General features: G+C 38.1%; 2 protein-coding genes across 2 annotated transcripts; both read left to right on the top strand.

Moving 5' to 3' along the window:
* The first annotated feature begins 213 nt into the window (after positions 1-213).
* On the top strand, positions 214-1,170 carry LOC127684522 (olfactory receptor 4F3/4F16/4F29-like). Its single transcript, XM_052181434.1, has one exon. It carries the CDS (start codon positions 232-234, stop codon positions 1,168-1,170), a length of 939 nt encoding a protein of 312 aa, XP_052037394.1. The 5' UTR covers positions 214-231.
* Positions 1,171-16,687: 15,517 nt separating this feature from the next.
* On the top strand, positions 16,688-17,635 carry LOC127684521 (olfactory receptor 4F3/4F16/4F29-like). Its single transcript, XM_052181433.1, has one exon. The coding sequence runs from the start codon at positions 16,700-16,702 to the stop codon at positions 17,633-17,635; it is 936 nt and encodes a 311-aa protein (XP_052037393.1). The 5' UTR covers positions 16,688-16,699.
* Positions 17,636-24,747: the final 7,112 nt, after the last annotated feature.

Below are 24,747 nucleotides of genomic sequence, written 5' to 3'. Positions count from 1 at the left end.
GAAATCTCTTTTAACAAATTTAAAACGCTCGTGCAGAGTGCCATCCCCTGATAAGTAGCCATGTAAGCACTTGTTCATATATTTGTTCATCCTTATGATAAAGATTTATTGATAAATCAAAAATGTATTTTATAAGCTTGAGTTGTAATGTTTTGTGGTATATTAATATATCTATGATAACGTTCAGTTTCTTGTACTGCTGTCCTTCTGGTAGCGCTGAAAACAGCAGCAATGGAAGGAACAAATCACTCCGTTGTATCAGAGTTTATATTCGTGGGAATCACCAACTCCTGGAAGATGCAAGTACTTCTTTTTGTGTTTGCTTCAGTGTTTTATATGGCTAGCATGATGGGAAACTCCCTCATCATTTTCACAGTGGCTTCTGACCCTCACTTACATTCTCCCATGTACTTTCTGTTGGCCAATCTCTCCTTCATTGATTTAGGTGTTTCATGTGTCACTTGTCCCAAGATGATTTATGACCTGTTCAGAAAGCACAAAGTCATCTCTTTTAGGGGTTGCATCACTCAAATCTTTTTCATCCATGTCATCGGTGGTGTGGAGGTAGTGCTGCTCATAGGCATGGCATATGATCGCTATGTAGCCATATGTAAGCCTCTCCATTATCTGACCATTATGAATGCAAAAATGTGCATTTTCATCTTAGTGGCTGCCTGGGTGGTTGGTCTTATGCATTCCCTGGTTCAATTTGTTTATATAGTAAATTTACCATTCTGTGGACCAAATATTTTGGATAGCTTTTACTGTGACTTTCCTCGGTTCATCAGACTTGCTTGTGTAGATACCAACCAAATACAATTAATGGTTTCAGCCAACAGTGGCTTCATCTCTGTAGGCTCCTTCTTTATACTGGTCATATCTTATGTTGTCATAATAGTGACTGTTCAAAAACATTCCTCAAGTGGTTCCTCCAAAGCTTTGTCCACACTTTCTGCTCACATTTCTGTTGTGGTTGTGTTCTTTGGTCCTTTGATATTTATATATACATGGCCTTCCCACTCCACACACCTGGATAAGTATCTTGCTATATTTGATGCAGTTGGTACTCCTTTTCTGAACCCTATGATCTACACATTGAGAAATCAAGATATGAAGACATCTATGAAAAGAGTGTGCAGACAGCTATTAAAATATTGGAAGATCTCCTAAGTAATTACAGAGTGAACATTCATCATTGAGCACAGTGCATTGCTGATCAAATTCAGTGACAATTTCTTTCCCTTATAGGATTTATTTACTTATACTGATATTTCAGTGACTTTTGTCTTCTTTGAGGAGAGATTTAAATTTGTCCTAACAATGAGGAATGAAGTTTATATTTATGAAACAAAGATTACAATATTGCAGATTTCAATGAATAAAGAATAATTTTTTGTGAAGTAAACTTTTAATTGTATGGAAGATGGAAAAGTTGTTTAAATCCTAAAAGAAAGAGAAACATTTTTCCTTTTTATGTCTGTTTGTCTCTCTCTCTGTGTGAGCATAAATTTCTCACATGCAGCACATACTGGCAGCACTTCATGGAAAATATTCAAGTTGACATGCATAGGGGTCATATTTTCATTGTGTACAATCTAGTCACTCTTTTGATTTTCTGTGTGGTTATTCAAAGTATTCAGAATCTGCAAACATACACACTTGATACTCTCCAGTTAACATTATAACAGTCAAATTTATTTATATTTTTATTTTTTACTGTTTTTCCATATTATATTTTTTCTTTATATTTCTATGTTCAATTTCAGCACATATAATTTGCATAATATTATTGAGATGCAAGTGAAGCTATAGCATTTTTTATCAGTTGGTACAGTGTATGCACTTAGGTACCTCATAGGCACATATATGCTGACTCATCCTGACACTATGGAGCAGAAGTAGTGCTGTAGTTCTTTCTTTTCCACATCCCCTTTTAATTCTTCCATGTTTCACAAAAGTTGCAAGTGTATCATTATGACTATAGTCACCAGGCTAGCAATCAAATGCATCATTGAAATTCGAGGCATTGAGAAACTCAGTATTAACTATCCTTGGTCTCCATCTCATGTCTATTTTTCCTTACCGGATTCTAGTGCCCCTAGCTTTGCATCTTGAATGAGGTTACAACCTCCTTGGGACAGTTTTGTGTGTTGAAAATTAGGTAAATCTAGTTCCTATGAGAAATCATTTATTGTATATGATTCATACTTTTCTACTTCATAGATTCACCTATGAGTAAGATAGACTACATGTCTGCTAGCTTAATTATATGTGGATTCATAGAATGCTTCATCCAAGCCACACATAAGAACTTGCACAAAGTCTTGTTTGACCAGGGGACACATTTTATACCAAATGAACATAACAGAAAATTCATCAGTCTACAAATGTGTGCCATGACATGCAACTGACTTTATAGGTTTTGTGACATATTTTACTCAGTTACAATGGGAATTATAGCACCACCAAGGGTTATGTGCTCTCCAATTGAAGATAAATAAAGTCCATGATAACTTGTAGAAATAGTTCCTATTTACACCTCCTATTGTCTCATCCTTTTAAGGAATTATAGATTTCGATGTCGATTATAGAAAGCCTCAAAACACCATAGGTATAAGAACACTCGTGTTGGTCCTGGCTTTCTTTATAATTTTCTTGCGTCCTCATAAATCTTCACAAACTATGACATAATTTCATCAGTATATTGTCTTGTTTTACTCATTAGAGCGCTTTGTCTTCTTGCTTGGACCTTCAGTAAATTCTTAGAATACTTATAGAACAGTGAATAGAAAATAAGTTCATATACATTTATAAAGTCAAATGAACATATTACAAATGCGAAGTCTAAGAAAGACTTAGAAAAGAAACACTACATGAAGCTGTCTGAAGGAATATAGGGAGAGGCTTCAAATTGAGGGCCACAATGAAAAGGTGTTTATCTTTATTTGTGATGAAGTTTTAAAATGAGAACAGGAGATCAAGAAAACAAGGCCTTCTAAGCACAGTAGGACCGATACACATATGAACTTACAAAGACCGGTAGCATGCACAGTGCCTATCACAGGTGTGGGCCAGATGAATCCCAGCACTGAGAGGGGAAATGGACACAGCACTCATCCCTAATCTAGAAGCTATCTCCAGTTGATAACAACTCCCAAATGAAAAGTTAATTTTTTCTAAGTGAGTCTCACTGGGTATATAAGCCATAGGTAAGGTCAGATCTCATGTTCAGCAGTAAATTGCCAATGCAAAATGAATTCAATGGCATTTTTGATTTTTCTTTGTCTCATAATGTTTTTCAAAGCTTTTTTGATTGTCTGCTTTTAAATAAAACCTTATAGGTCCTGTGTGTGTGTGTGTGTGTGTGTGTGTGTATGTATGTACGTATGTATGTATGTATGTGTGTGTGTATACATAGTAATTTCTGGTTTTGTGTTTCTATGGGAATTATGTATAAATGAATATGTGTATATATATATATGTATATATATATGTATTGGCTATTTTCTGCTTGTTTCTTCTTTGTTTTTATTTTACATAGCATCATTACGTACTTGTTTCTGTTCTGTTCTAATGAGAGAGGGAATATGTATGGATCTGGTGTATTGGGAACTGGGGAAGATTTAAGAGGATTTGGGGAAGGTAAAATTGTAATGAGAATATATTGTATGGAAAAATATTTTCATATAAATTAAAAAGAGAATAAATTCCTGATACATTGTGCATTTTTAGAAAATATTTTAAAACTGTAAAATATTTCTGAATGATCATGTTGCTATCAAGTATGCTGTAAGTAATCATAGTATGGAGGATCATAAATCTTCAGAGTATCACTAATCTTAAAAATGAGAATGTTTTTAAATTTATTTTTTATTTTTTATTGGATATTTTCTTTATTTACATTTCAAATGTCGTCCCCTTTCCAGGTTTCCCCCTGGAAAGCCCCTACACCATCCACCCCCCCCCCAGTGTTTCAGTGAGGCTGTTCCCTCACCCACCCACCAACTCTTGCCTTCCTGTCCCAGCATTCTCTTACACTGGGCATCGACCCTTCAGAGGGCCAAGAGCATCTTCCCCCATTGATGCCCATCAAGCCATCCTCTGCTACATATGCAGCTGGAGCCGTGGGTCCTTCCATGTGTACTCTTTGGTTGGTGGTTTAGTCCATGGTAGCTCTGGGGTGTCTGATTGGTTGATACTGTTGTTCCTCCTATGGGGTTACAAACCCTTTCAGCTCCTTCAGTCCTTTCTCTAGCTCCTCCATTGGGGATTCCATGCTCAGTCTATTGGTTGCCTCTAAGCATCTGCCTCTCTGTATTTTTCAGGCTCTGGCAGAGCCTCTCAGAAGACATCTATACCAGGCTATTGTCAGCAAGCACTTCTTGGCATCCACAATAGTGTCTGGGTTTGGTGAATATATATGGGATGGATCCCCAGGTGGGGCAGTCTCTGGCTGGCCTTTCCTTAAGTCTTTGCTACATGCTTTGTCTCCTCCGTTGGGTATTTTGTTACCCCTTATAAGACAGACCGGAGTATCCACATTTTGGTCTTCCTTCTTCTTTTTTTTTTAATTCGATATAATTTATTTACATTTCAAATGATTTCCCTTTTCTAGCCCCCCCCCACTCCCCGAAAGTCCCGTAAGCCCCCTTCTCTTCCCCTGTCCTCCCACCCACCCCTTCCCACTTCCCCGTTCTGGTTTTGCTGAATACTGTTTCACTGAGTCTTTCCAGAACCAGGGGCCACTCCTCCTTTCTTCTTGTACCTCATTTGATGTGTGGATTATGTTTTGGGTATTCCAGTTTTCTAGGTTAATATCCACTTATTAGTGAGTGCATACCATGATTCACCTTTTGAGTCTGGGTTACCTCACTTAGTATGATATTCTCTAGCTCCATCCATTTGCCTAAGAATTTCATGAATTCATTGTTTCTAATGGCTGAATAGTACTCCATTGTGTAGATATACCACATTTTTTGCATCCACTCTTCTGTTGAGGGATACCTGGGTTCTTTCCAGCATCTGGCAATTATAAATAGGGCTGCTATGAACATAGTAGAACATGTATCCTTACTACATGGTGGGGAGTCTTCTGGGTATATGCCCAGGAGTGGTATAGCAGGATCTTCTGGAAGTGAGGTGCCCAGTTTTCGGAGGAACCGCCAGACTGATTTCCAGAGTGGTTGTACCAATTTGCAACCCCACCAGCAGTGGAGGAGTGTTCCTCTTTCTCCACACCCTCTCCAACACCTGCTGTCTCCTGAATTTTTAATCTTAGCCATTCTGACTGGTGTAAGATGAAATCTTAGGGTTGTTTTGATTTGCATTTCCCTAATGACTAATGAAGTTGAGCATTTTTTAAGATGCTTCTCCGCCACCCGAAGTTCTTCAGGTGAGAATTCTTTGTTTAACTCTGTACCCCATTTTTAATAGGGTTGTTTTGTTTTCTGGAGTCTAACTTCTTAAGTTCTTTATATATATTGGATATTAGCCCTCTATCTGATGTAGGATTGGTGAAGATCTTTTCCCAATTTGTTGGTTGCCGATTTGTCCTCTTGATGGTGTCCTTTGCCTTACAGAAACTTTGTAATTTTATGAGGTCCCATTTGTTAATTCTTGCTCTTAGAGCATACGCTATTGGTGTTCTGTTCAGAAACTTTCTCCCTGTACCGATTTCCTCAAGGGTCTTCCCCAGTTTCTTTTCTATTAGCTTCAGAGTGTCTGGCTTTATGTGGAGGTCCTTGATCCATTTGGATTTGAGCTTAGTACAAGGAGACAAGGATGGATCAATTCACATTCTTCTGCATGCTGACCTCCAGTTGAACCAGCACCATTTGTTGAAAAGGCTATCTTTTTTCCATTGGATGTTTTCAGCCTCTTTGTCAAGGATCAAGTGGCCATAGGTGTGTGGGTTCATTTCTGGATCTTCAATCCTGTTCCATTGATCCTCCTGCCTGTCACTGTACCAATACCATGCAGTTTTTAACACTATTGCTCTGTAGTATTGCTTGAGGTCAGGGATACTGATTCCCCCAGATTTTCTTTTGTTGCTGAGAATAGTTTTAGCTATCCTGGATTTTTTGTTGTTCCAGATGAATTTGATAATTGCTCTTTCTAACTCTGTGAAGAATTGAGTTGGGATTTTGATGGGTATTGCATTGAATCTGTATAGTGCTTTAGGCAAAATGGTCATTTTAACTATATTGATTCTACTGATCCATGAGCATGGGAGGTTTTCCCATTTTTTGAGGTCTTCTTCCATTTCCTTCTTCAGAGTCTTGAAGTTCTTGTCATACAGATCTTTCACATGTTTGGTAAGAGTCACCCCAAGATACTTTATACTGTTTGTGGCTATTGTGAAGGGGGTCATTTCCCTAATTTCTTTCTCAGCCTGCTTATCCTTTGAGTTTAGGAAGGCCACTGATTTGCTTGAGTTGATTTTATAACCTGCCACTTTGCTGAAGTTGTTTATCAGCTGTAGGAGCTCTCTAGTGGAGTTCTTTGGGTCACTTAGGTAGACGATCATGTCGTCTGCAAATAATGATAGTTTGACTTCTTCCTTTCCAATTTGTATCCCTTTGACCTCCTTATGTTGTCGAATTGCATGAGCTAGTACCTCAAGTACAATATTGAAAAGATAAGGAGAAAGGGGGCAGCCTTGTCTGGTCCCTGATTTCAGTGGGATTGCTTCAAGTTTCTCTCCATTTAGTTTGATGCTGGCTACCGGTTTGCTGTATATTGCTTTTACTATGTTTAGGTATGGGCCTTGAATTCCTGTTCTCTCCAAGACTTTAAGCATGAAAGGATGCTGAATTTTGTCAAATGCTTTTTCAGCATCCAATGAAATGACCATGTGGTTTTGTTCTTTGAGTTTGTTTATGTAGTGGATTGTATTGATGGATTTCCGTATATTGAACCAACCCTGCATTCCCGGGATAAAGCCTACTTGATCATGGTGCATGATCGTTTTGATGTGTTCTTAGATTTGGTTGGCAAGAATTTTATTGAGTATTTTTGCATCGATGTTCATAAGGGAAATTGGTCTGAAGTTCTCTTTCTTTGTTGGATCTTTTTGTGGCTTTGGTATCAGCGTAATTGTGGCTTCGTAGAAGGAATTGGGTAGTGTTCCTTCTGCTTCTATTTTGTGGAATAGTTTGAAGAGTATTGGTGTTAACTCTTCTTTGAAGGTCTGGTAGAATTCTGCACTGAAGCCATCTGGTCCTGTGCTTTTTTTAGTTGGAAGACTTTCTATGACTCCTTCTATTTCTTTAGGCATTATGGGACTGTTTAGATGGTCTAGTTGGTCCTGATTTAATTTTGGTATTTGGTATCTGTCAAGGAAATTGTCCATTTCCTCCAGATTCTCCAGTTGTGTTGAGTATAGGCTCTTGTAGTAGGATCTGATGATTTTTTGGATTTCCTCAGTTTCCGTTGTTATATCTCCCTTTTCATTTCTAAGTTTGTTAATTTGGATACTTTCTCTGTGCCCTTTGGTCAGTCTGGCTAAGGGTTTATCTATCTTGTTGATTTTCTCAAAGAACCAGCTCCTGGTATTGTTGATTTTTTGTATGGTTCTCTTTGTTTCTACTTGATTGATTTCGGCCCTGAGTTTGATGATTTCCTGCCTTCTACTCCTCCTGGGCGAAATAGCTTCTTTTTGTTCTAGGGCTTTCAGGTATGTCATTAAGCTGGTAATGTATTTTCTCTCCATTTTCTTTTTGGAGGCACTCAGGGCTATGAGTTTTCCTCTTAGCACTGCTTTCATTGTGTCCCATAGATTTGGGTATGTTGTGTTTTCATTTTCATTGTGTTCTAAAAAGTCTTTAATTTCTTTCTTTATTTCTTCCTTGACCAAGGTATCATTGAGTAGAGTATTGTTCAGTTTCCACGTGTATGTGGGTTTTCTGTTGTTTCTGTTGCTATTGAAGACCACTTTTACTCCATAGTGATCAGATAGGAGGCATGGGATTAGTTCTATCTTCTTATATTTGTTGAGGTCTGTCTTGTGACCAATTATATGGTCGATTTTGGAGAAGATACCATGAGGTGCTGAGAAAAAGGTATATTCTTTTGTTTTAGGATAGAATGTTCTCTATATATCTGTTAAATCTAACTGGTCCAAAGCTTCAATTAGTTTCATTGTGTCCCTGTTTAGTTTCTGTTTTCCTGATCGGTCCATTGAGGAAAGTGCAGTGTTGAAGTCACCCACAATTATTGTGTTAGGTTCAATGTGTGCTTTTAGTTTTAATAAAGTTTCTTTTATGAAAGTGGGTGCCCTTGCATTTGGGGCATAGATGTTCAGGATTGACAGTTCTTCTTTTTGTATTTTTCCTTTGACCAGCAAGAAGTGTCCCTCAGGGTCTCTTTTGATGACTTTGGGTTGAAAGTCAATTTTATCTGATATTAAAATGGCTACTCCAGCTTGTTTCCTGAGACCATTTGCTTGTAAAATTGTCTTCCAGCCTTTTACTCTAAGGTAGTGTTTGTCTTTGACCCTGAGGTGTGTTTCCTGTAAGCAGCAAAATGTAGGGTCCTGTTTACGTATCCATTCAGTTAGTCTGTGTCTTTTTATTGGGGCATTAAGTCCATTGATGTTAAGAGATATTAAGGAATAGTGATTGTTACTTCCTATCATTTTTGACGTTATTTTTTAAATTTGAATGCTTAACTTCTTTTGGGTTTGATGAAAGGTTACTATCTTGCTTTTTCCAGGGTGAAGTTTCCCTCCTTGTATTGGTGTTGTCCTCCTATTATCCTTTTTAGGGCCGGGTTTGTGGATAGATATTGGGTAAACTTGGTTTTGTCATGAAATATCTTAGTTTCTCCATCTATGGTGATTGAGAGTTTTGCTGGATATAGTAGTTTTGGAGTCCCTGGAGTCCGGAACCAAGATGGATGCACCTCTCCTGACTGGTGGGAGGCCTAGTTCTGAAGTGGCTTCCGTGCAGGAAAGGCGCCGCACAACTGCAGCTGCTTGCCGCCCGGCTGGTCAGCGAAGGTCAGTGGTCGTGGGCGCAGGGCCTAACTGGACCCTGTGTCGCCTTGGTTCCATTGCTGATGGCCCTTCAGCTGGACCAGCCACTGCTGCACTGCCGCCGCCGCCGCCGCCGCCCCACACTAGGTCTTCCTTCTTCTTGAACTTCATTTGGTCTATGAATTATGTCTTGGGTATTCTGAACTTTTGGGATAATATCTCTTTATCAGTGAGTGCATAACATTTGTGTTCTTTTGTGATTGGGTTGACTCATTCAGGATGATCTTTTCTAGTTCCATCCATTTGACTAAGAATTTCATGAATTCATTGTTTTTAATAGCTGAGTAGTATTCCATTATGTAAAGGTACTACATTTTCTGTATCCATTCCTCTTTTGAATGACATGTGGGTTCTTTCTAGCTTCTTGCTATTATAAATAAGGCTGCTATGAACATAGTATAAGTATGCTATGAACAAGTAACATCATGTATCCTTGTTACATGTTAAAGCATCTTCTGGATATATGGCCAGGAGTGGTATAGCTTGGTCCTCAGGTAACACTATGTGAAATTTTCTGAGGACTGCCAGATTTCCAGAGTGATTGTACTAGCTTGTAATCCCACCAGCAATGGAGGAGTGTTCCTCAGTTGAAAGATTTCTGTTTCACCTAATGAATATCAAATGGCTGAGAAGCACCTAAAGAAATGTTCAACATCCTTAGTCATCAGGGAAATGCAAATAAAAACAACCCTGAGATTTCACCTCACACAGGTCAGAATGGCTAAGATTAAATACTCAGGAGACAGCGGGTGCTAGCGAGGATGTGGAGAAAGAGGAACACTCTTCCACTGCTGGTGGGATTACAAGCTGGTACAACCACTCTGGAAATCAGTCTGGTGGTTCCTCAGAAAACTGGGCATGACACTACCCAAGGACCCTGTTATACAACTCCTGGGCATATACCCAGAGGATTCCCCAGCATGTAATACGGACACACGCTCCACTATGTTCATAGCAGTCCTATTTATAATAGCCAGAAGATAGAAAGAACCCAGATATCCCTCAATGGAGGAATGAATACAGAAAATGTGGTGTTCTCCCACACTGCTGCACTGAGCCTTTCCAGGACCAGGGGCCTCTCCTTCTTTTTTCTTGGGCATCATTTGATATGTGAATTGTTTCTTAGATATTCTGAGCTTCTGGGCTAATATCCTCCTCTCAGTGAGTACATACCATGTGTGTGATTGAGTCACCTCACTCAGGAAGACATTCTCCAGTTCCACCCACTTGCCTAAGAATTTCATGACCTCATCATTTTTAATAGCTGAATAGTATTCCATAGTGTAAATATACCACATTTTCTGTATTCATTCTTCTGTTGAAGGACATTTTGGTTCTTTCCAGCTTCTGGCTATTTTAAATAAGACTGCTATGAACATAGTGGTGCATGTGTCCTTGTTATCAAAACAACTCTGAGATTCCACCTCACATCAGTCAGAGTGGCTAAGATAAAAAACTCAGGTGACAGCAGACGCTGGTGAGGATGTGGAGAAAGAGGAACACTTCTCCATTGTTGGTGGGATTGTAGGCTGGTACAATCACTCAGAGAAATCAGTCTGGCAGTGTCTCAGAAAATTGGACATAGTGTTACCTGAGGACCCAGCTATACCACACCTGGCCAAAACATGCACTAACATATTTTTTCACTTGTTTACATCCTGCTCACTGGCCTCTCCCTGTAACTCTCTCCTACAATCATTTCCCCATTCCCCCTTCCCTTCTCCTCTGAGTGAGTGGGCTCCCCTTAGGTATCCCTCCACCCTGGCACTTCAAGTCTCTTTGAGGCTAGGTGCTTCCTCTCCCACTGAGGCCATACAAGGCATTACTACCTAGACTATATCCCACTTACAGGGATACCATCTGTCCAGTTGTTCAGGATCTACATGAAGACCAGGCTGCACATCTGCTACATATGTGTGGGAAGTTCTAGGTACAGCCTATGTATATTATTTGGTTGGTGGTTCAGACCCTGAGAGCCCAAGGGTCCAGGTTATTTTACTCTGTTGATCTTCCTCTAGAGTCCTCCTCCTTCCTCCTATTCTTCCATAAGAGTCCCCAAGCTCCATCTATTGACTAGCCATGGGTGTCCTTATCTGTCTGGGTCAGCTGCTGTCTCACCATGTTCCTGTCTGCACGTATAAAAGAGTATCATTAATTGTGTTAGGGACTGGAGTTTGCCCATGGAATGGGTGTCCAGTTGGGCCAGTTATTGGTTGATTATTTCCTTAGTTTCTTCTCCCTTCCCCGTGCCTGCATTTCTTGTAGATATGATAAATTTTGGTTGAATGTTTTGTGGGGAGGTTGCTGTCTCTATTGTTTCACTGGAGTTTCTGCCTAGCTATAGGGGTGACCTTTAGAGGTTCTATATCCCCAATGTAGTGAGTCATAGCTAAGTTCACCCCCTTTGATTCTTGGGCACCTCCCTTATCCCAGGTCTCTTTCTCATCCTGGGATGACCCCCACCTCCTCACTCCTGTCTGCTACAGATTTCCATTCATTTTCATGGCCAGCTAGCCATTTCTTCGGCCCTTCCTCGCACTTCATCCTGTGCTCCCCATTCACCTCCCCACCCCCCCCTCAGATCTCTCCCTCAATCTTCCTCTTATAACTATTTTATTCTCTCTTCCAAGTGAGATTTAAGCTTGATTGGGCCTTCCTTTTTTTTTTTTAGCTTTATTAGGCATGTAAGTAGATCATGGTACCTGCATTTTATGGCTATTATCTACTTATAACTGAGTACATACCAGTTTTGGGACTGGGCTACCTCACTAGGGATGCTATTCCCATATTCCATATATTTGCCTGAAAATTTTAAGGTTATTTTTGTTTTTAATAACTGAATAGTATTATATTGTATATATATACACCACATTTTCTTTATTTATTCTTCAGTTGAGGGACATCTAGGTTGTTTCCAGTTTTTGGCTATTATAAATAAAGCTGCTATGAATATTGTTGAGCAAGTGTCTTCGCGAGATGTTAGAGCATATTTTCAGTATATGTCCAGGATTGGTATAGCTGGGTCTTGAGGTAGAACTATTCCCAGTTTTCTGGAAAAATGCCAAATTTATTTCCAAAGTGTTTGTCCAAGTTTGCACTCCCATCAACAGTGGAGGTGTTTTTCTTTTGTACCTCCTCCTTCAGCATGTGCTATGTCTTCAGTTTTTGATATTAGTCATTCTGATGAGTATAAAATAGAATCTCACAGTTGTTTTGATTTGCATATCCCTGATGACTAAGGACTTTGATCATTTCTTTAAGGGCCAAAGCAAATAGTTCTCTTGAGAAAATGTCCCTGAACCATAAGTTCCTTCTAAACTACATGCTTTCAGTATCTCTTGGTCATTAGTCTATTGAGGTAAGTATAACTGGTTTCTTATTTGCCTATGGCAAGATATTTGATACTTTATGTTAGAGAGCACAGGATACCTGAGTCTGTAAAGATACTGTTCTTTTCATTCAGGTAAAAATGTTTGGATATGTAGAACTTTAGACATAGAAGAGTGGCTTTATTTATGCACATGGTGCTTTTGGTGGAATTGCTATGAACATGATCATATTATAAAGTTCACAAGGGAGTGTAGCAGAGAAGATAGCATCCAAGAAAAAGAATTGAGTGTCATAGAAGAGTCATTGTAAAAATACAGTTAATGTCATATTGGGAAAGTCTGGCAGGCTTTTTGAGATAGAAGTACTTTGTATATGGGGAATGAAGACATTGGAAATAACTTTATAATGCCTAGATTAATAAGATATTGCAGTTAAATATTCTGGTAATTTCATAAATTATCTTAACTTTTACCACTAGGTAAATAAGCAAACATTTGATGATATATAATATAAGTCACAAATATTGTATGTTTTTAATTCATTAGCATTCAGAAGTGATAGGTACAAACCGGTGATCTTATAAAATAGAATAAAATTCCCCAGGGACTTACTTGTTAAGTGTACTCTATGGAAGCATAAGACACCTGAGCAGAAATAAAAGTTGACATGGGAATCAAAATAATCAACATGACTGAGCTTCTTCACACTACTGGATGACTTTATTTTATGTACATACTTAAGTACTTTAAATGATATAGAATTATTTATGCTTAGCGTAAAAGTAAAAATAAAGGTGTTTTGGAAATGATAAGAGAGACTTTGGTTTTACTTCTGCTTAAAGAAGGTTTCTGAAAAATTGGAAGCTAAAAACTACAAAATGTTTGAGCTGTGTAGATCAATGAACTTGCTGTGCTTTCAGATAGAGAAGGGAAATGAAGGGTAGAGATCATTCTTCACTGTATTCAGTCTTTGTTAGTTTCTATCCACTTAACCCAAATCTTTATTTTAAAATAAGTATAAAATTTGCTCTTTATGATGATTGAAAGTCTAGAAATATGTTTAGGAAGATTCCTGAATTCTGTGTAAATCAAGGTAAAGGCTTTATTAACATTGCACCTTGGCATCTCCTCTAGAAACCTTTGAAAGACTGTTCCTCCTGATTCTAATTGGAATTTGATGTTTTGTGTAATGTTTTAAAATATTTACTGTCAAACTGTATCAGGTTCTATTTTTGATATTTGAATATGTTTAGAGTTACAACTTATTCAAATTTCAATGTCATTAAAAATATCTAAACAATAAATACAAAATCGGATGGTCCAAAAAGTAAAAATTAAAAAAATCTCAATTCTTGTTTGAATGATGTGAATTGGCCACCTATACACAGATAAATTTCCAACTGAGACTCAGTCAGAATTAGTTCCAAGAACTTTAGCATTTGTGAAGAACCCAGGATGTAGTATAATTTGTTATTTCTGAAGATTTGGGCCAAAAGCATTTCAAATCACCTTTCATAAATTATTTTACATAGTGTAAGCATAATACTTTCCCCTTTTCATGGTTATATACATTTCAATATACATTTCGCAATTAGACAGCTCTTAATTTTTTTTGCTTTCTTTTTGTCATTTTTCTATTCTTCCCCTTTTCCCCAATTTTCCTTCCATTTCTCACTCATATTTCCTGTAACTTCTGAATTTCAATAATCTCTTTTACCTGTCTTTGGTTTTACATTCATAAATATTTTAATGTGGCTTTTAATAATTCAAGTCCATTTTCTGTTCTTCAGCAAGGATTAATTTGTTCCTGTTTTAGGTCTGCTGTAATTCTGTATTTTGAGAGTTTGATAAGAATACACACTCAGTCCTTCCCTTTATAGAGTTGTTGTCTAATTTAGGGAAACTTTATCAGTGAATTACATCAATAGTAGGCACTATTAAGTATATATGTATATATAAAACTTATTTTTGAAAGTTTATAATTTTGCCACTAAAAATATGAATAGTATAACCTATTATTGGCTAAAAAGATTGAAATAAATTTTAAAAAATATATTATATATATATATATGATTTACAGTTTTGATGTCCTATTCTTACTGATAATATTTCTCTTTTATTTATTAATTTTTAAAATCTTTTGGATGCTATCAAAGGTAAATTAAAGAAATATTAATATTTATTTAATATTTATGCATAGAATATATATACAACAAATACATTATTACAATTTTAGTTGCCTCGCCATAAATCTTAAGAGAAAAGCAAACTATTTTAAGAGTTTTTGACATGTAATCTGAAGCTGATAGGTCTAAGTAATCTTTGTAATTTGAACCTAATGACCATATTCTGTTTATTCTGTCATGTTGCTTCACTAGATACAAGAATACAAGTAGATCTGCAATATAGTGTGATAATCTTTGTATCAGGGAATTGAGCAAAAATACTTTCTGTGACATCATTGTACTTTTCAGAGGTTTGATCTGGAAGATTATGAACTGGATAATCCAGGGCAGTGGTTCTCACTGAATCCTAGTGCACTGACACTGTGTTAGAATGTATATGCAGACATTTAAATTTTCTATAGTAGAAATATCTGGATAAATTTTGAAATACCTGCTATTTCTGTGTCTAGCATGATAAAAATTCCAATCTGACAGTTCACTGACTCACATCACTCTGTGGCCTATTTTCTATTTCATAAGGAGCATCACTGTATCATATGTAGAAATCAGTGAGATATTAAATTCAGAAACATTGCATAGACTAGAACCATCAGATATAACCACTTACTTTTCTGTGTGGTCATTTTATAAAAAAATCTATGGGCATTTTTTTTCTCTTTTTATTTTAGTATGTTATAATTAACAAATATTATATATTATGTGATATTTCAGTAAACATTTACAAAATGAAATAATTAAATCAGGGTTGACATATACATAACCTTGCATGCTTATTTACTGTAAAATAATTTGAATTTCTACCCGTTTTTTTTCCAGGGTGCAATGTGCTATTATTAACTATACTGAAAATAATGTAAAATAAATCCTTCAAAACTAATGATCCCATCTTTCTGTATGTATATTTTGACCAACATCTTCTCATTCTGTCTTCACAATCCATTTCTTTTATTTTATGGTCTACCAATGTGTTCTTTGATTCCAAACTTATTAACATTATTACAATATGCAGAATTCCCTTTTTAAATATTGAGTAACATTTCAAGGTTTGTGTGTGTGTGTCATTATGATTTCATTAGTGCACACAGGTTGCTTTTATACATTGGTTTCTTGCAAATTATGTTGAAATAAAAATTGAGAGATAATTATTCAATATAATTATTTCATTTCTCCCATATAAATATACCAAAATAATGCTAGATCCTCCTAGATTTTAATTTCTTTTTCTTTTTGATTTTGTTTTTGTATATTATTTCCTTCTTCCAACACCTGTCAATAGCCCATAGCTCCTCACTCAGCTAGGGAGGAGACTTCATGAACACTTCTTTCTATGGTGAGGTTTAGTATGACTCGAACTTTTGCAGGTCTTGTGCATGTGTAACCCCCTTTATGAGTGTGAATGCACATGTGCAACTGCCACTCTGTGTCTGGAAAACACCATTTCCTTGTACTTATTTATCATCTCTAGCTTTAAAAATCTTTCTGCCCCTATTCTACAATAATTCTAGAGCCATAAGGGGAGGAGAGTGATACATACACCTACTTTTAAGGCTGAACATTCTCCAATCTTTTATTGCCGTTACCATCGTCAGTTGTGGATCTCTTTCTTAATTGACATTTACCGTAAAACTTAGCTTCCATGATGAGGATTGAGAGATTCATCAATCTATGAGTATAACAAGTCATTAGGAGTCTTTTTTAATACTGTGTCAATTTAACAGAGTAATAGTAGTTGATTATCCCCTCAAATTGTGACCTTTGTCATCACCATTTCTTGGCCCCGTTTCAACTTAGAAAATTCAACCTAATATTCTTATGGAAGTTTCCCTCTTATTGGTTAACTTTCATAATCCTGGAAGGTGCTATGCATACTACTCAATGAGAAAAACAGTCATAAACCTTGTTCTATTTAGAGTTCTTGATAATTCTACTTTCAAGAAGTATGAAGTGCATTAGTGAAATTTATAATTTTCTGTTAATTAGTCATGTCCAGAACTTGTTCAGATATCTGTTGGTCTTTAGGTTGGTTGGGACATCAAAGTACAAATGGGATTTCATACATCTCAGATTTTCTTCTTCCATTCTATTAATATGGTTATCATACTTTACAGCTTCCCCTGATTCTCCTTTAGGGATTACTGATAACAAAGCCAATGAAGAGAATGAATAATTCTGTGACATCAGAGTTTGTGTTCCTGGGACTCACAAACTCCTGGGACACCCAACTGCTGCTCTGTCTGGTATCCTCAATGTTGTATGTGGCAAGCATGATGGGAAACTGTCTCATAATTTTCACTGTAGCTTCTGATCCTCATCTACACTCCCCTATGTACTTTCTTCTGTCCAACCTCTCCTTCATTGATATAGGTATTTCTTCTGCCACTTCACCCAAGATGATTTTTGACTTATTCAAAAAGCACAAAGTCATCTCCTTTAGAGGTTGTATTATTCAAATCTTCTTCATCCATGCAGTTGGGGGTGTGGAGATGGTGCTGCTCATAGCCATGGCCTTTGAGAGATATGTGGCCATATGTAAGCCACTTCATTATCTGACCATGATGAGCCCCCAGATGTGCATCTTCTTTTTAATTACTGCCTGGGTAGTTGGTCTTATACATTCTGTGATACAACTGGTTTTCATAGTAAATTTACCTCTCTGTGGTCAGCTATTGGACAGCTTCTACTGTGACCTTCCTCAATTCATTAAACTAGCTTGCATGAACACATACAGACTGGAACTACTCGTCTCAATCAGTAGTGGATTCATGTCTGTGGGTTCCTTCTTCATATTGATCATTTCTTATATTGTCATCTTATTTACTGTTCTTAAACACTCTTCAAGTGGTTCCCACAAAGCTCTGTCTACACTTTCAGCTCACGTGACTGTAGTGGTCTTATTCTTTGGTCCTGCCATATTTTTCTATACATGGCCTTTTTCCTCTACACACCTGGATAAGTTTCTGGCCCTATTTGATGCAGTTGTTACTCCTTTTTTGAACCCTGTGGTCTACACATTGAGGAATCAAGAAATGAAGGTGGCAATGAGGAGAGTATTAAGGCATCTAATGGGCTATAGACAAATCTCTTGAATAACTGCATTGTGAAGAGTATTAATTAAGCATGGAAATTAATGGTTGGCCAATTTCTGAAGAAAACCTGTGTTTGCATGTATATATGTATACACACACACACACACACACACACATATATATATAATACACATATACGTACATATCTACTACCATTTTGTATGGTACTTATAAGAAAAGGATAATGCTTCCAAATGCTGACAAAAGTTTCATGTATTTATAGTGCAAAGGCTATATTAATCAGGAGCTTTAATTCTTAAGGATTAGCATTAGTTTGAAACAAACTCTCAGACATATGGAAAAGGAAATGTTTCTTTAAGACTTTCAGAACATGGAAAATTCTCAATTTTAATAGAAAATACTTTCATGAGCTGTAATTTCTGACTGTATTTTATGGAACATTTATCTTGGAACATTGAACTAAATGATTTTCATGTATGTAAAATTGCATACACTCTTTTCCAATTTTGAGGACTTTTCTGGTATTTCAAGAAGGTTTTTTTTCGGAAAACCCATGGGAGTATAAAGTGTACAAGTAGATGTTTTGTGAACTATGTGTGGAAGAGCAAGAATAAGCCAACAAAATGTACTGATATTTTTTGCTTACAGAACAATTTGCTACTCAAAGCCATTCAATTTTCATTCGTCTTGTATATATACTTTCTGTTACTATAAAAATAATTTATTTTTTGAGGATTTCATACATGACTATAGTATTTATATCATTTTTATATTTCCCTCTTGCCATTTTAACTCCTCTGATGTCCTTTCCCAGTCTGTCTCAAATTCAAGACTGTGTATTTATTTTATTTTTTTTAAGATTTTTATTTTAGTTATTTATTGTATATATATGAATACACTTTAGCTGTCCTCAGACACACCAGAAGAGGGCCTCAGATCCCTTTACAGATGGTTGTTAGCCACCATGTGGTTGTTGGGAATTGAACACAAGACCTCTGAAAGAAGTCACTGAAAGACCTATTAAGAGTCAGTGCTCTTAATCATTGAGCCATCTCTCCCAGCCCCTGCTTCTTTAATTATTACTGCTGTTTACACACACACACACACACACACACACACACACACACACACTCACGCACACACACACACACATACAAATAGCTTTCTGAGTCCATTTAGTATTACAAATATGCACATGTGTTTATGCCTAACCACATGAGATTGGACAACCTATTAGAGATGTCATTCCTTGTGAAAACTGATTCATACTTTCCCCAGAATACATTGATTTCCTGTAGTAGAATGGCTGTAATAGGCTCTCTTCTAGAATCTAATAAAGTCTACAGCTATAGGTAGTTTTCTAGGTTTATAGTATCAGCCAGTGATTTCCTCATGTTGGGTCCAGTTAGACAGCTATTAGCTATTTTTCAGGTGGAAATACCATTCTAGGACTATTGAGTTTATCTTAACAGGTTAGTCATTGTAATAGTTCATAGACTTTAGAGCTGGGTAACATTATTCATTGTTCTTCTCTTTTGAAGCTTGAATAGCAGCTTCAGATATTATGGAATAACTGAATAGAGATAGAGAGGAGATATCATTACTTAAAGCAACAGAGAGAGGGGGTAATGCTATCCCTGCTTATTGTCACAATGATAATGTCATTATGAGTGTCACATCCCAGACATATAGCTGCAAATGTTGACTTTCATCCTTCTGTGTGTTCCTACATTGATACCACCAAAATTGAGATCATATTTTTATATAAATAAAATATATCAATTTAAAAAATGTAGAAATATGAATGATCATAGTGATATGGCTTAGTGGACAATCTATTAGATGCATAAGTGTGAGGAATGGACATTATTGATACTTTGTTATGCTTGCAAACAGGAGCCTAGCATAACTGTCCTCTGAGAGGCTTTGCCCAGAAGCTGGCTGAAACAGATGTAGAGACCCACAGCCAAATACTGGAAGTTGCTCTGAGACTCTTATGGAAGACTCTGGGGAAAGATTGACAGTCTCAGAGGGGAGAGGACCTCCACAGAAAGACAAATAGAGTCAACTAACCTGGACCCTTAGAAGCTCTTAGAGTCTGAGTTGCTAACCAGAGATCATACATGGGCTGGACCTTAGCCTTCCCACACATATGTAGCAGACATGCATCTCAGTCTTCTTGTGGGTCTTTCAACAACTGGAACAGGGGCTGTAAACAAAGCTGTTGCCAGTCTGTGGATGCCACTCCCCTATTTTGTCTGCCTTGTCATGGCTCAGTAAGATAGGATGTGTCTAGTCCTGCAGATACTTGATATGCCAGGGTAGGTGGATACCTAGGGTGGGGCCCAATCCTCTCAAGGAGAAGGGGAGGGAGGATGGGGAAGCTGGGTGGGAGACCAGGAGGAGGGGTTAGTGATCTGGTAAAGTGATCAAATCAATAAATTAATGGGAAAGTTTTAAAAAAGAACAAAAAAAGCAGAAGGAAAAGAACACAAGAAAAGTACATGAACTAGATATAGATACAAAGGTCTACTCATTTTCACACTCAAGAAATAGAAATTCTATAAAACTACTAAGTGGAAGTCATAATATGCAGAAGGCCTATAGAATAAAATAAGAGAAAAAATAATGTAAAAGAAGCCCTGACATGGCATTATGAGACAAGAAACCTCCAGTGATGCCACTGAGTCCATTTTCTGTTGGCCATCTACTGCTGTTCTCCAGTAAGACTCACTTAGACAAAAATAAATTTTCATTTGCAAGTGGTTATCAATTGAAGACAGCATCTGGGTCACAGACAGGGGCTGTGTTCCCTTCTTCTTCCAGCTCTAGGACCCATCTGGTTCAGACCAGGGCAGGCTCTGTGCATTCTCCTCAGTCTCAGTGTTCATATGAGATCTGGCAATGTTGATTTAGAGGGCCTTGTTTTCTTGGTGCCACTCCTTCCCTCTTGTTCTGCTTGCCTCCTCCCATATTTGCTTTGCCCTTTCTTCTGAGAGGGATAAGTCAGTCAACCTGGGGCAGGTCCTAAATCCAATATGATCTTATCTCAAGAATCAGAGTGTTTCATGGTCTTTCAGGATCTTCAGTGTCATGTCTGTTGGTATCTGTATTTGTTCCCATGTGCTGCAGGAGAAAGCTTCTCTCATGACAGCCAATAAAGACTTAACAAAGATGACATTGAAAAATAGCAGTCACATTAATAAGTTGGGCAAAATTAGATATGTTCATGTAGAATAGTTAAAGTTGACTTTCAACTCTCATCTTGTAAAAACAAAGCAAAACAAAACTTGAAATTGATCAAAGATCTCAATAGGAGGTGCTAATCTCAGAAATAGAGAGCATAGCGAAATGATCGCAATGTTTAATCATTGCCCAAACTTTCTGAACCTACAACATGGGAAGCAGTCTTTGCCAGCTATCCATTTAAAAATCAAATTCTTATTTTTCACATATAAAGAGTAAAAAAATTAACCACCAAACATACTCATAATCCTGTAATAAATGGGGAGATGGTTTGAGATGACTTTTCTTTTTTCTCATTAATTAATTCATTTATTCACTTTACATTCCCATCCAAGTCCCCCTTTTTTCCATCCCCCTCACAAAGCCCTTTCCCCTATTCTTCCGTTTTCTTATTCTCTGAGAAGGGTGAGATTCCACTCTGGGTACCAACCAACCCTCACATCTCAAGTCACTGCAGCAGTAAGTACATTATCTTCCACTATGGTCAGCCAAGATAGCCCAGTAAGAGGGACAGGATCCACAAGGAGATAACAGAGTCAGGTTAAGGTTTTGCTCCAGTTGTTGGGGGACACATATGAAGACTAATTGCACATCTAATGCATATGTGTGGGGCCTAGTTCAAGTCCTTGTATGTTCTTTGGTTGGTGTTCAGTCTCTTAGAGCCCACAAAGGTCCAGGTCAGTTGACTCTGTTGGGATTCTTGTGGAGTTCCTATCCCCTCTGTGTTCCTCAATCTTTCCCCCACCTCTTCCATAAGACTTCCAGAGTATATAGTGTATGGCTGTGGGTGGCTGCATCTGGGTCAGCTACTGGGTGGAGCCTCTCAGAACACAGTTTTGATAGGCTCCTGTCTACAAGCACAACAGAGTATCATTGGTAGTGTCAGGGGTTGGTGCTTGACCATGTGTTATGTTTCAAGTTGCGTCAGTTATTGGCTAGCCAGTCCCTCAGTCTCTGGGCTTCATTTTTTAATTAATCATTTTAATCACTTACCTTTCAAATGATATTTCCTTCCCAGTTCTCCTCCAAAACCCCTTCTATACCTCCTCTCTTTACATCCTCCACCCACTCATCCACTCCTACCTCTCCACTCTACCATCCACCTACACTGGGACTTCAAGCCTCCAAAGTACCAAGGGTCTCCCCTTCCATTCATGTGAGATAAGGCCATCCTCTGCTACAAATGTATCTGGATCCATGGATCCCTCCAAGTATACTCTTTGGCTAGTGGTTTAGTCCCTGGGAGCTCTGAGTGGTCCACCCAATTAGTTGATATTGTTCTTTCTATGGGGTTGCAATCCCCTTCAGCTTCTTCAGTCCTTCCCCTAGCTCTTCCATTGGGGTACCCACACGCAGTCCAATGGTTGGCAGTGAGTATCTGCATCTGTATTAGTCAGGTGCTGGCAGTACCTCTCAAGAGACAGTCATACCACACTTCCATCAGCAGGTACTTCTTGGCATCAGCAATAGTGTCTGGGTTTTGTGTCTGCAGATGGGATGGATCCTTAGGTGGGGTGGTCTCTGGATGGTCTTTCCTTCAGACTTAGTTCCATTTTGTGTTTCTGTCTTTTCTTTGGACAGGAGCATTTCTGGGTTAACGGTTTTGAGATGGATGGGTGGCTCCCTCCCTCAACTGGGGGTGTGTGTCTATCTACTGGAGGTAGTCTCTACAGTTTCTATCTCCCCTTTGTTGGGTATTTTGGTTAAGTTTTCCCTATTTGGTCCTGGGAGCCACTTGATTTCTTGACATATGGGACTTTCTAGTGTCTACCCACAGTTTTCCAGCCTTCACTGCTACATATTTCTATTCAATTTTTTGACCCTCTGTACTTCTCTCCTGCCCTTTCCAATACCTGATCCTGCCTCCCATTTTCACTCCTGCTCCGCTCTCCCTCCCAGTTCCCTCCTTCCCTCTACATACTGTGATTGTTTTGTTATCCCTTCTATATAGGATTTAAGCATTCATACTTTGGATTTCCTTCTTCTAAAGCTTTATATGGTTTGTAGGTTGTATTGTGGGTATTATGAGCTTTTGGGCTAATAACTTTCTTTTTTAAAATTATTTAATTTTTTTATAGTCCAGACTTTACCACCTTCCTAGTCCACCCTTGTACTGTTCCATATCCCACACCTCCTCCAAGAGGATGTCCCCCCATACCAGACCTTCCCACTCCCTGGGGCTCCCAGTCTCTTGAGGGTTAGGTGCATGCTATTTGGCTGAGTTCAGTCCTGGCAGTCCTTTGTGTTGGGGGCCTCATATCAGCTGGTGAATGCTGCTTCATTGGTGGCTCATTTTCTGAAAGATCCTGGAAGTTCAGGTTAGTTGAAACTACTGGTCTTCCTATAGGGTCACCCTCCTCCTCAGCTTCTTCCAGCATTTCCTGAATTCATACACACACAGGGGTTACCAGCTCTGTGATTGGTTGGTTGTAGATATCTGCATTTGACTCTTTCAGGTGCTTGTTGGATCTTTCAGAGTGCATTCATGGTGGGTCCCTTTTTGTGAGTCAGTAATAGTGTCAGATATTGGTGCCTCCTCTTGAGATGGATCCGACTTTGGACTTGATGCTGGAACTCCTTTTCCCAAGGCCCTTCTCCATTTTTTCCCTGCAGTTCTTTCAGACAGTAACAATTCTGGGTTAGAGTTTTTGACTGTGGGATGGCAACCCCATCCCTCACTTGATGCCCTGTCTTTCTGCTGGAGGTGGACTCTATAAGTTCCTTCTCCCCACTGTAGTGCATTTCATCTATGGTTCCTCCCTTTGAGTCCCTAGAGTCTCTCCCAGGTCTCTGGAACATTCTAGAGGGTCTCTCCTCCCTCTAACTCTGGAGGTTGCCTATTTTCATTCTTTCTGCTGGCCCTCAGGGCTTCAGTCTTGCTTCCCCCACCAAGACCATATTTCCCTCTTCCCATCCCTGTCCCCTTTATTACCCTGTCCTGTGATTGCTTTCTTCTCCCCCAAAGTGATATTGAGTAAATTGACAATTTTTAGTACCAAGAAGGTCAAATAAAGCCATTATGCTGATGAAATACACAATATGTCCTTGGATTAAAAAGATTAAAAATCATTCACTCAATTTAGATCTGGGAGGAATAACTTTCTGGGAATACTGAGTGGAAGATGTTTGGTAGAAAATAAAAACAGTTGAGAATTCTTTGTTAAGTTCTGTACCCCATATTTTAATAGGGTTATTTGCTCCTCTGGAGTCTAACTTCTTGAATTCTTTGTATATATTGAATATTAGTCATCTATTGGATGTAGGATTGGTAAAGATCTTTTCTCAGTCTGTTGGTTGCCATTTTGTCCTATTGACAGTGTTCTATGCCTTACAGAAGCTTTGCAATTTTTGAGGTCCCATTTGTCAATTCTTGATCTTAGAACATAAACTCTTGTTCTGTTCAGGAAAATTTTCCCCTGTGCCCATGTGCTCGAGGGTCTTCCCCACCTTCTTTTCTATTAGTTTCAGGGTATCTGTTTTTATGTGGAGGTATTTGATCCACTTGGACTTGAGCTTTGTACAAGGGGATAAGAATGGATCGGTTTGCATTCTTCTACATATTAACGACAAGTTGAACCAGCACCATTTATTAAAAATGCCATCCTTTTTCCATTGGATGGTTTTAGCTTCTTTGTCAAAGATCAATTGACCATAGGTGTGTGGATTCATTTCTGGGTCTTCAATTCTATTCCATTGATCTACTTTCCTGTCATTGTCCCAATACCATGTACAAAAGAACACACACTAGGTATGCACTCACTGATAAGTGAATATAAGCCCAGAAGCTTGGAATTCCCAAGATAATATTCACAGACCAAATGAAGCTGATGAAGAAGGAAATTTGGATACTTTGATTCTTCTTAGAAGGTGGAACAAAATACCCAGAGGAAGAGATATAGAGACAA

The sequence above is a fragment of the Apodemus sylvaticus genome, chromosome 5 (assembly GCF_947179515.1).
Source record: "Apodemus sylvaticus chromosome 5, mApoSyl1.1, whole genome shotgun sequence".
Lineage (NCBI taxonomy): Eukaryota > Metazoa > Chordata > Mammalia > Rodentia > Muridae > Apodemus > Apodemus sylvaticus.
The sequence above is the reverse complement of the archived record's forward strand: the minus strand, read 5'-3'. Positions and strand labels throughout refer to the sequence as shown.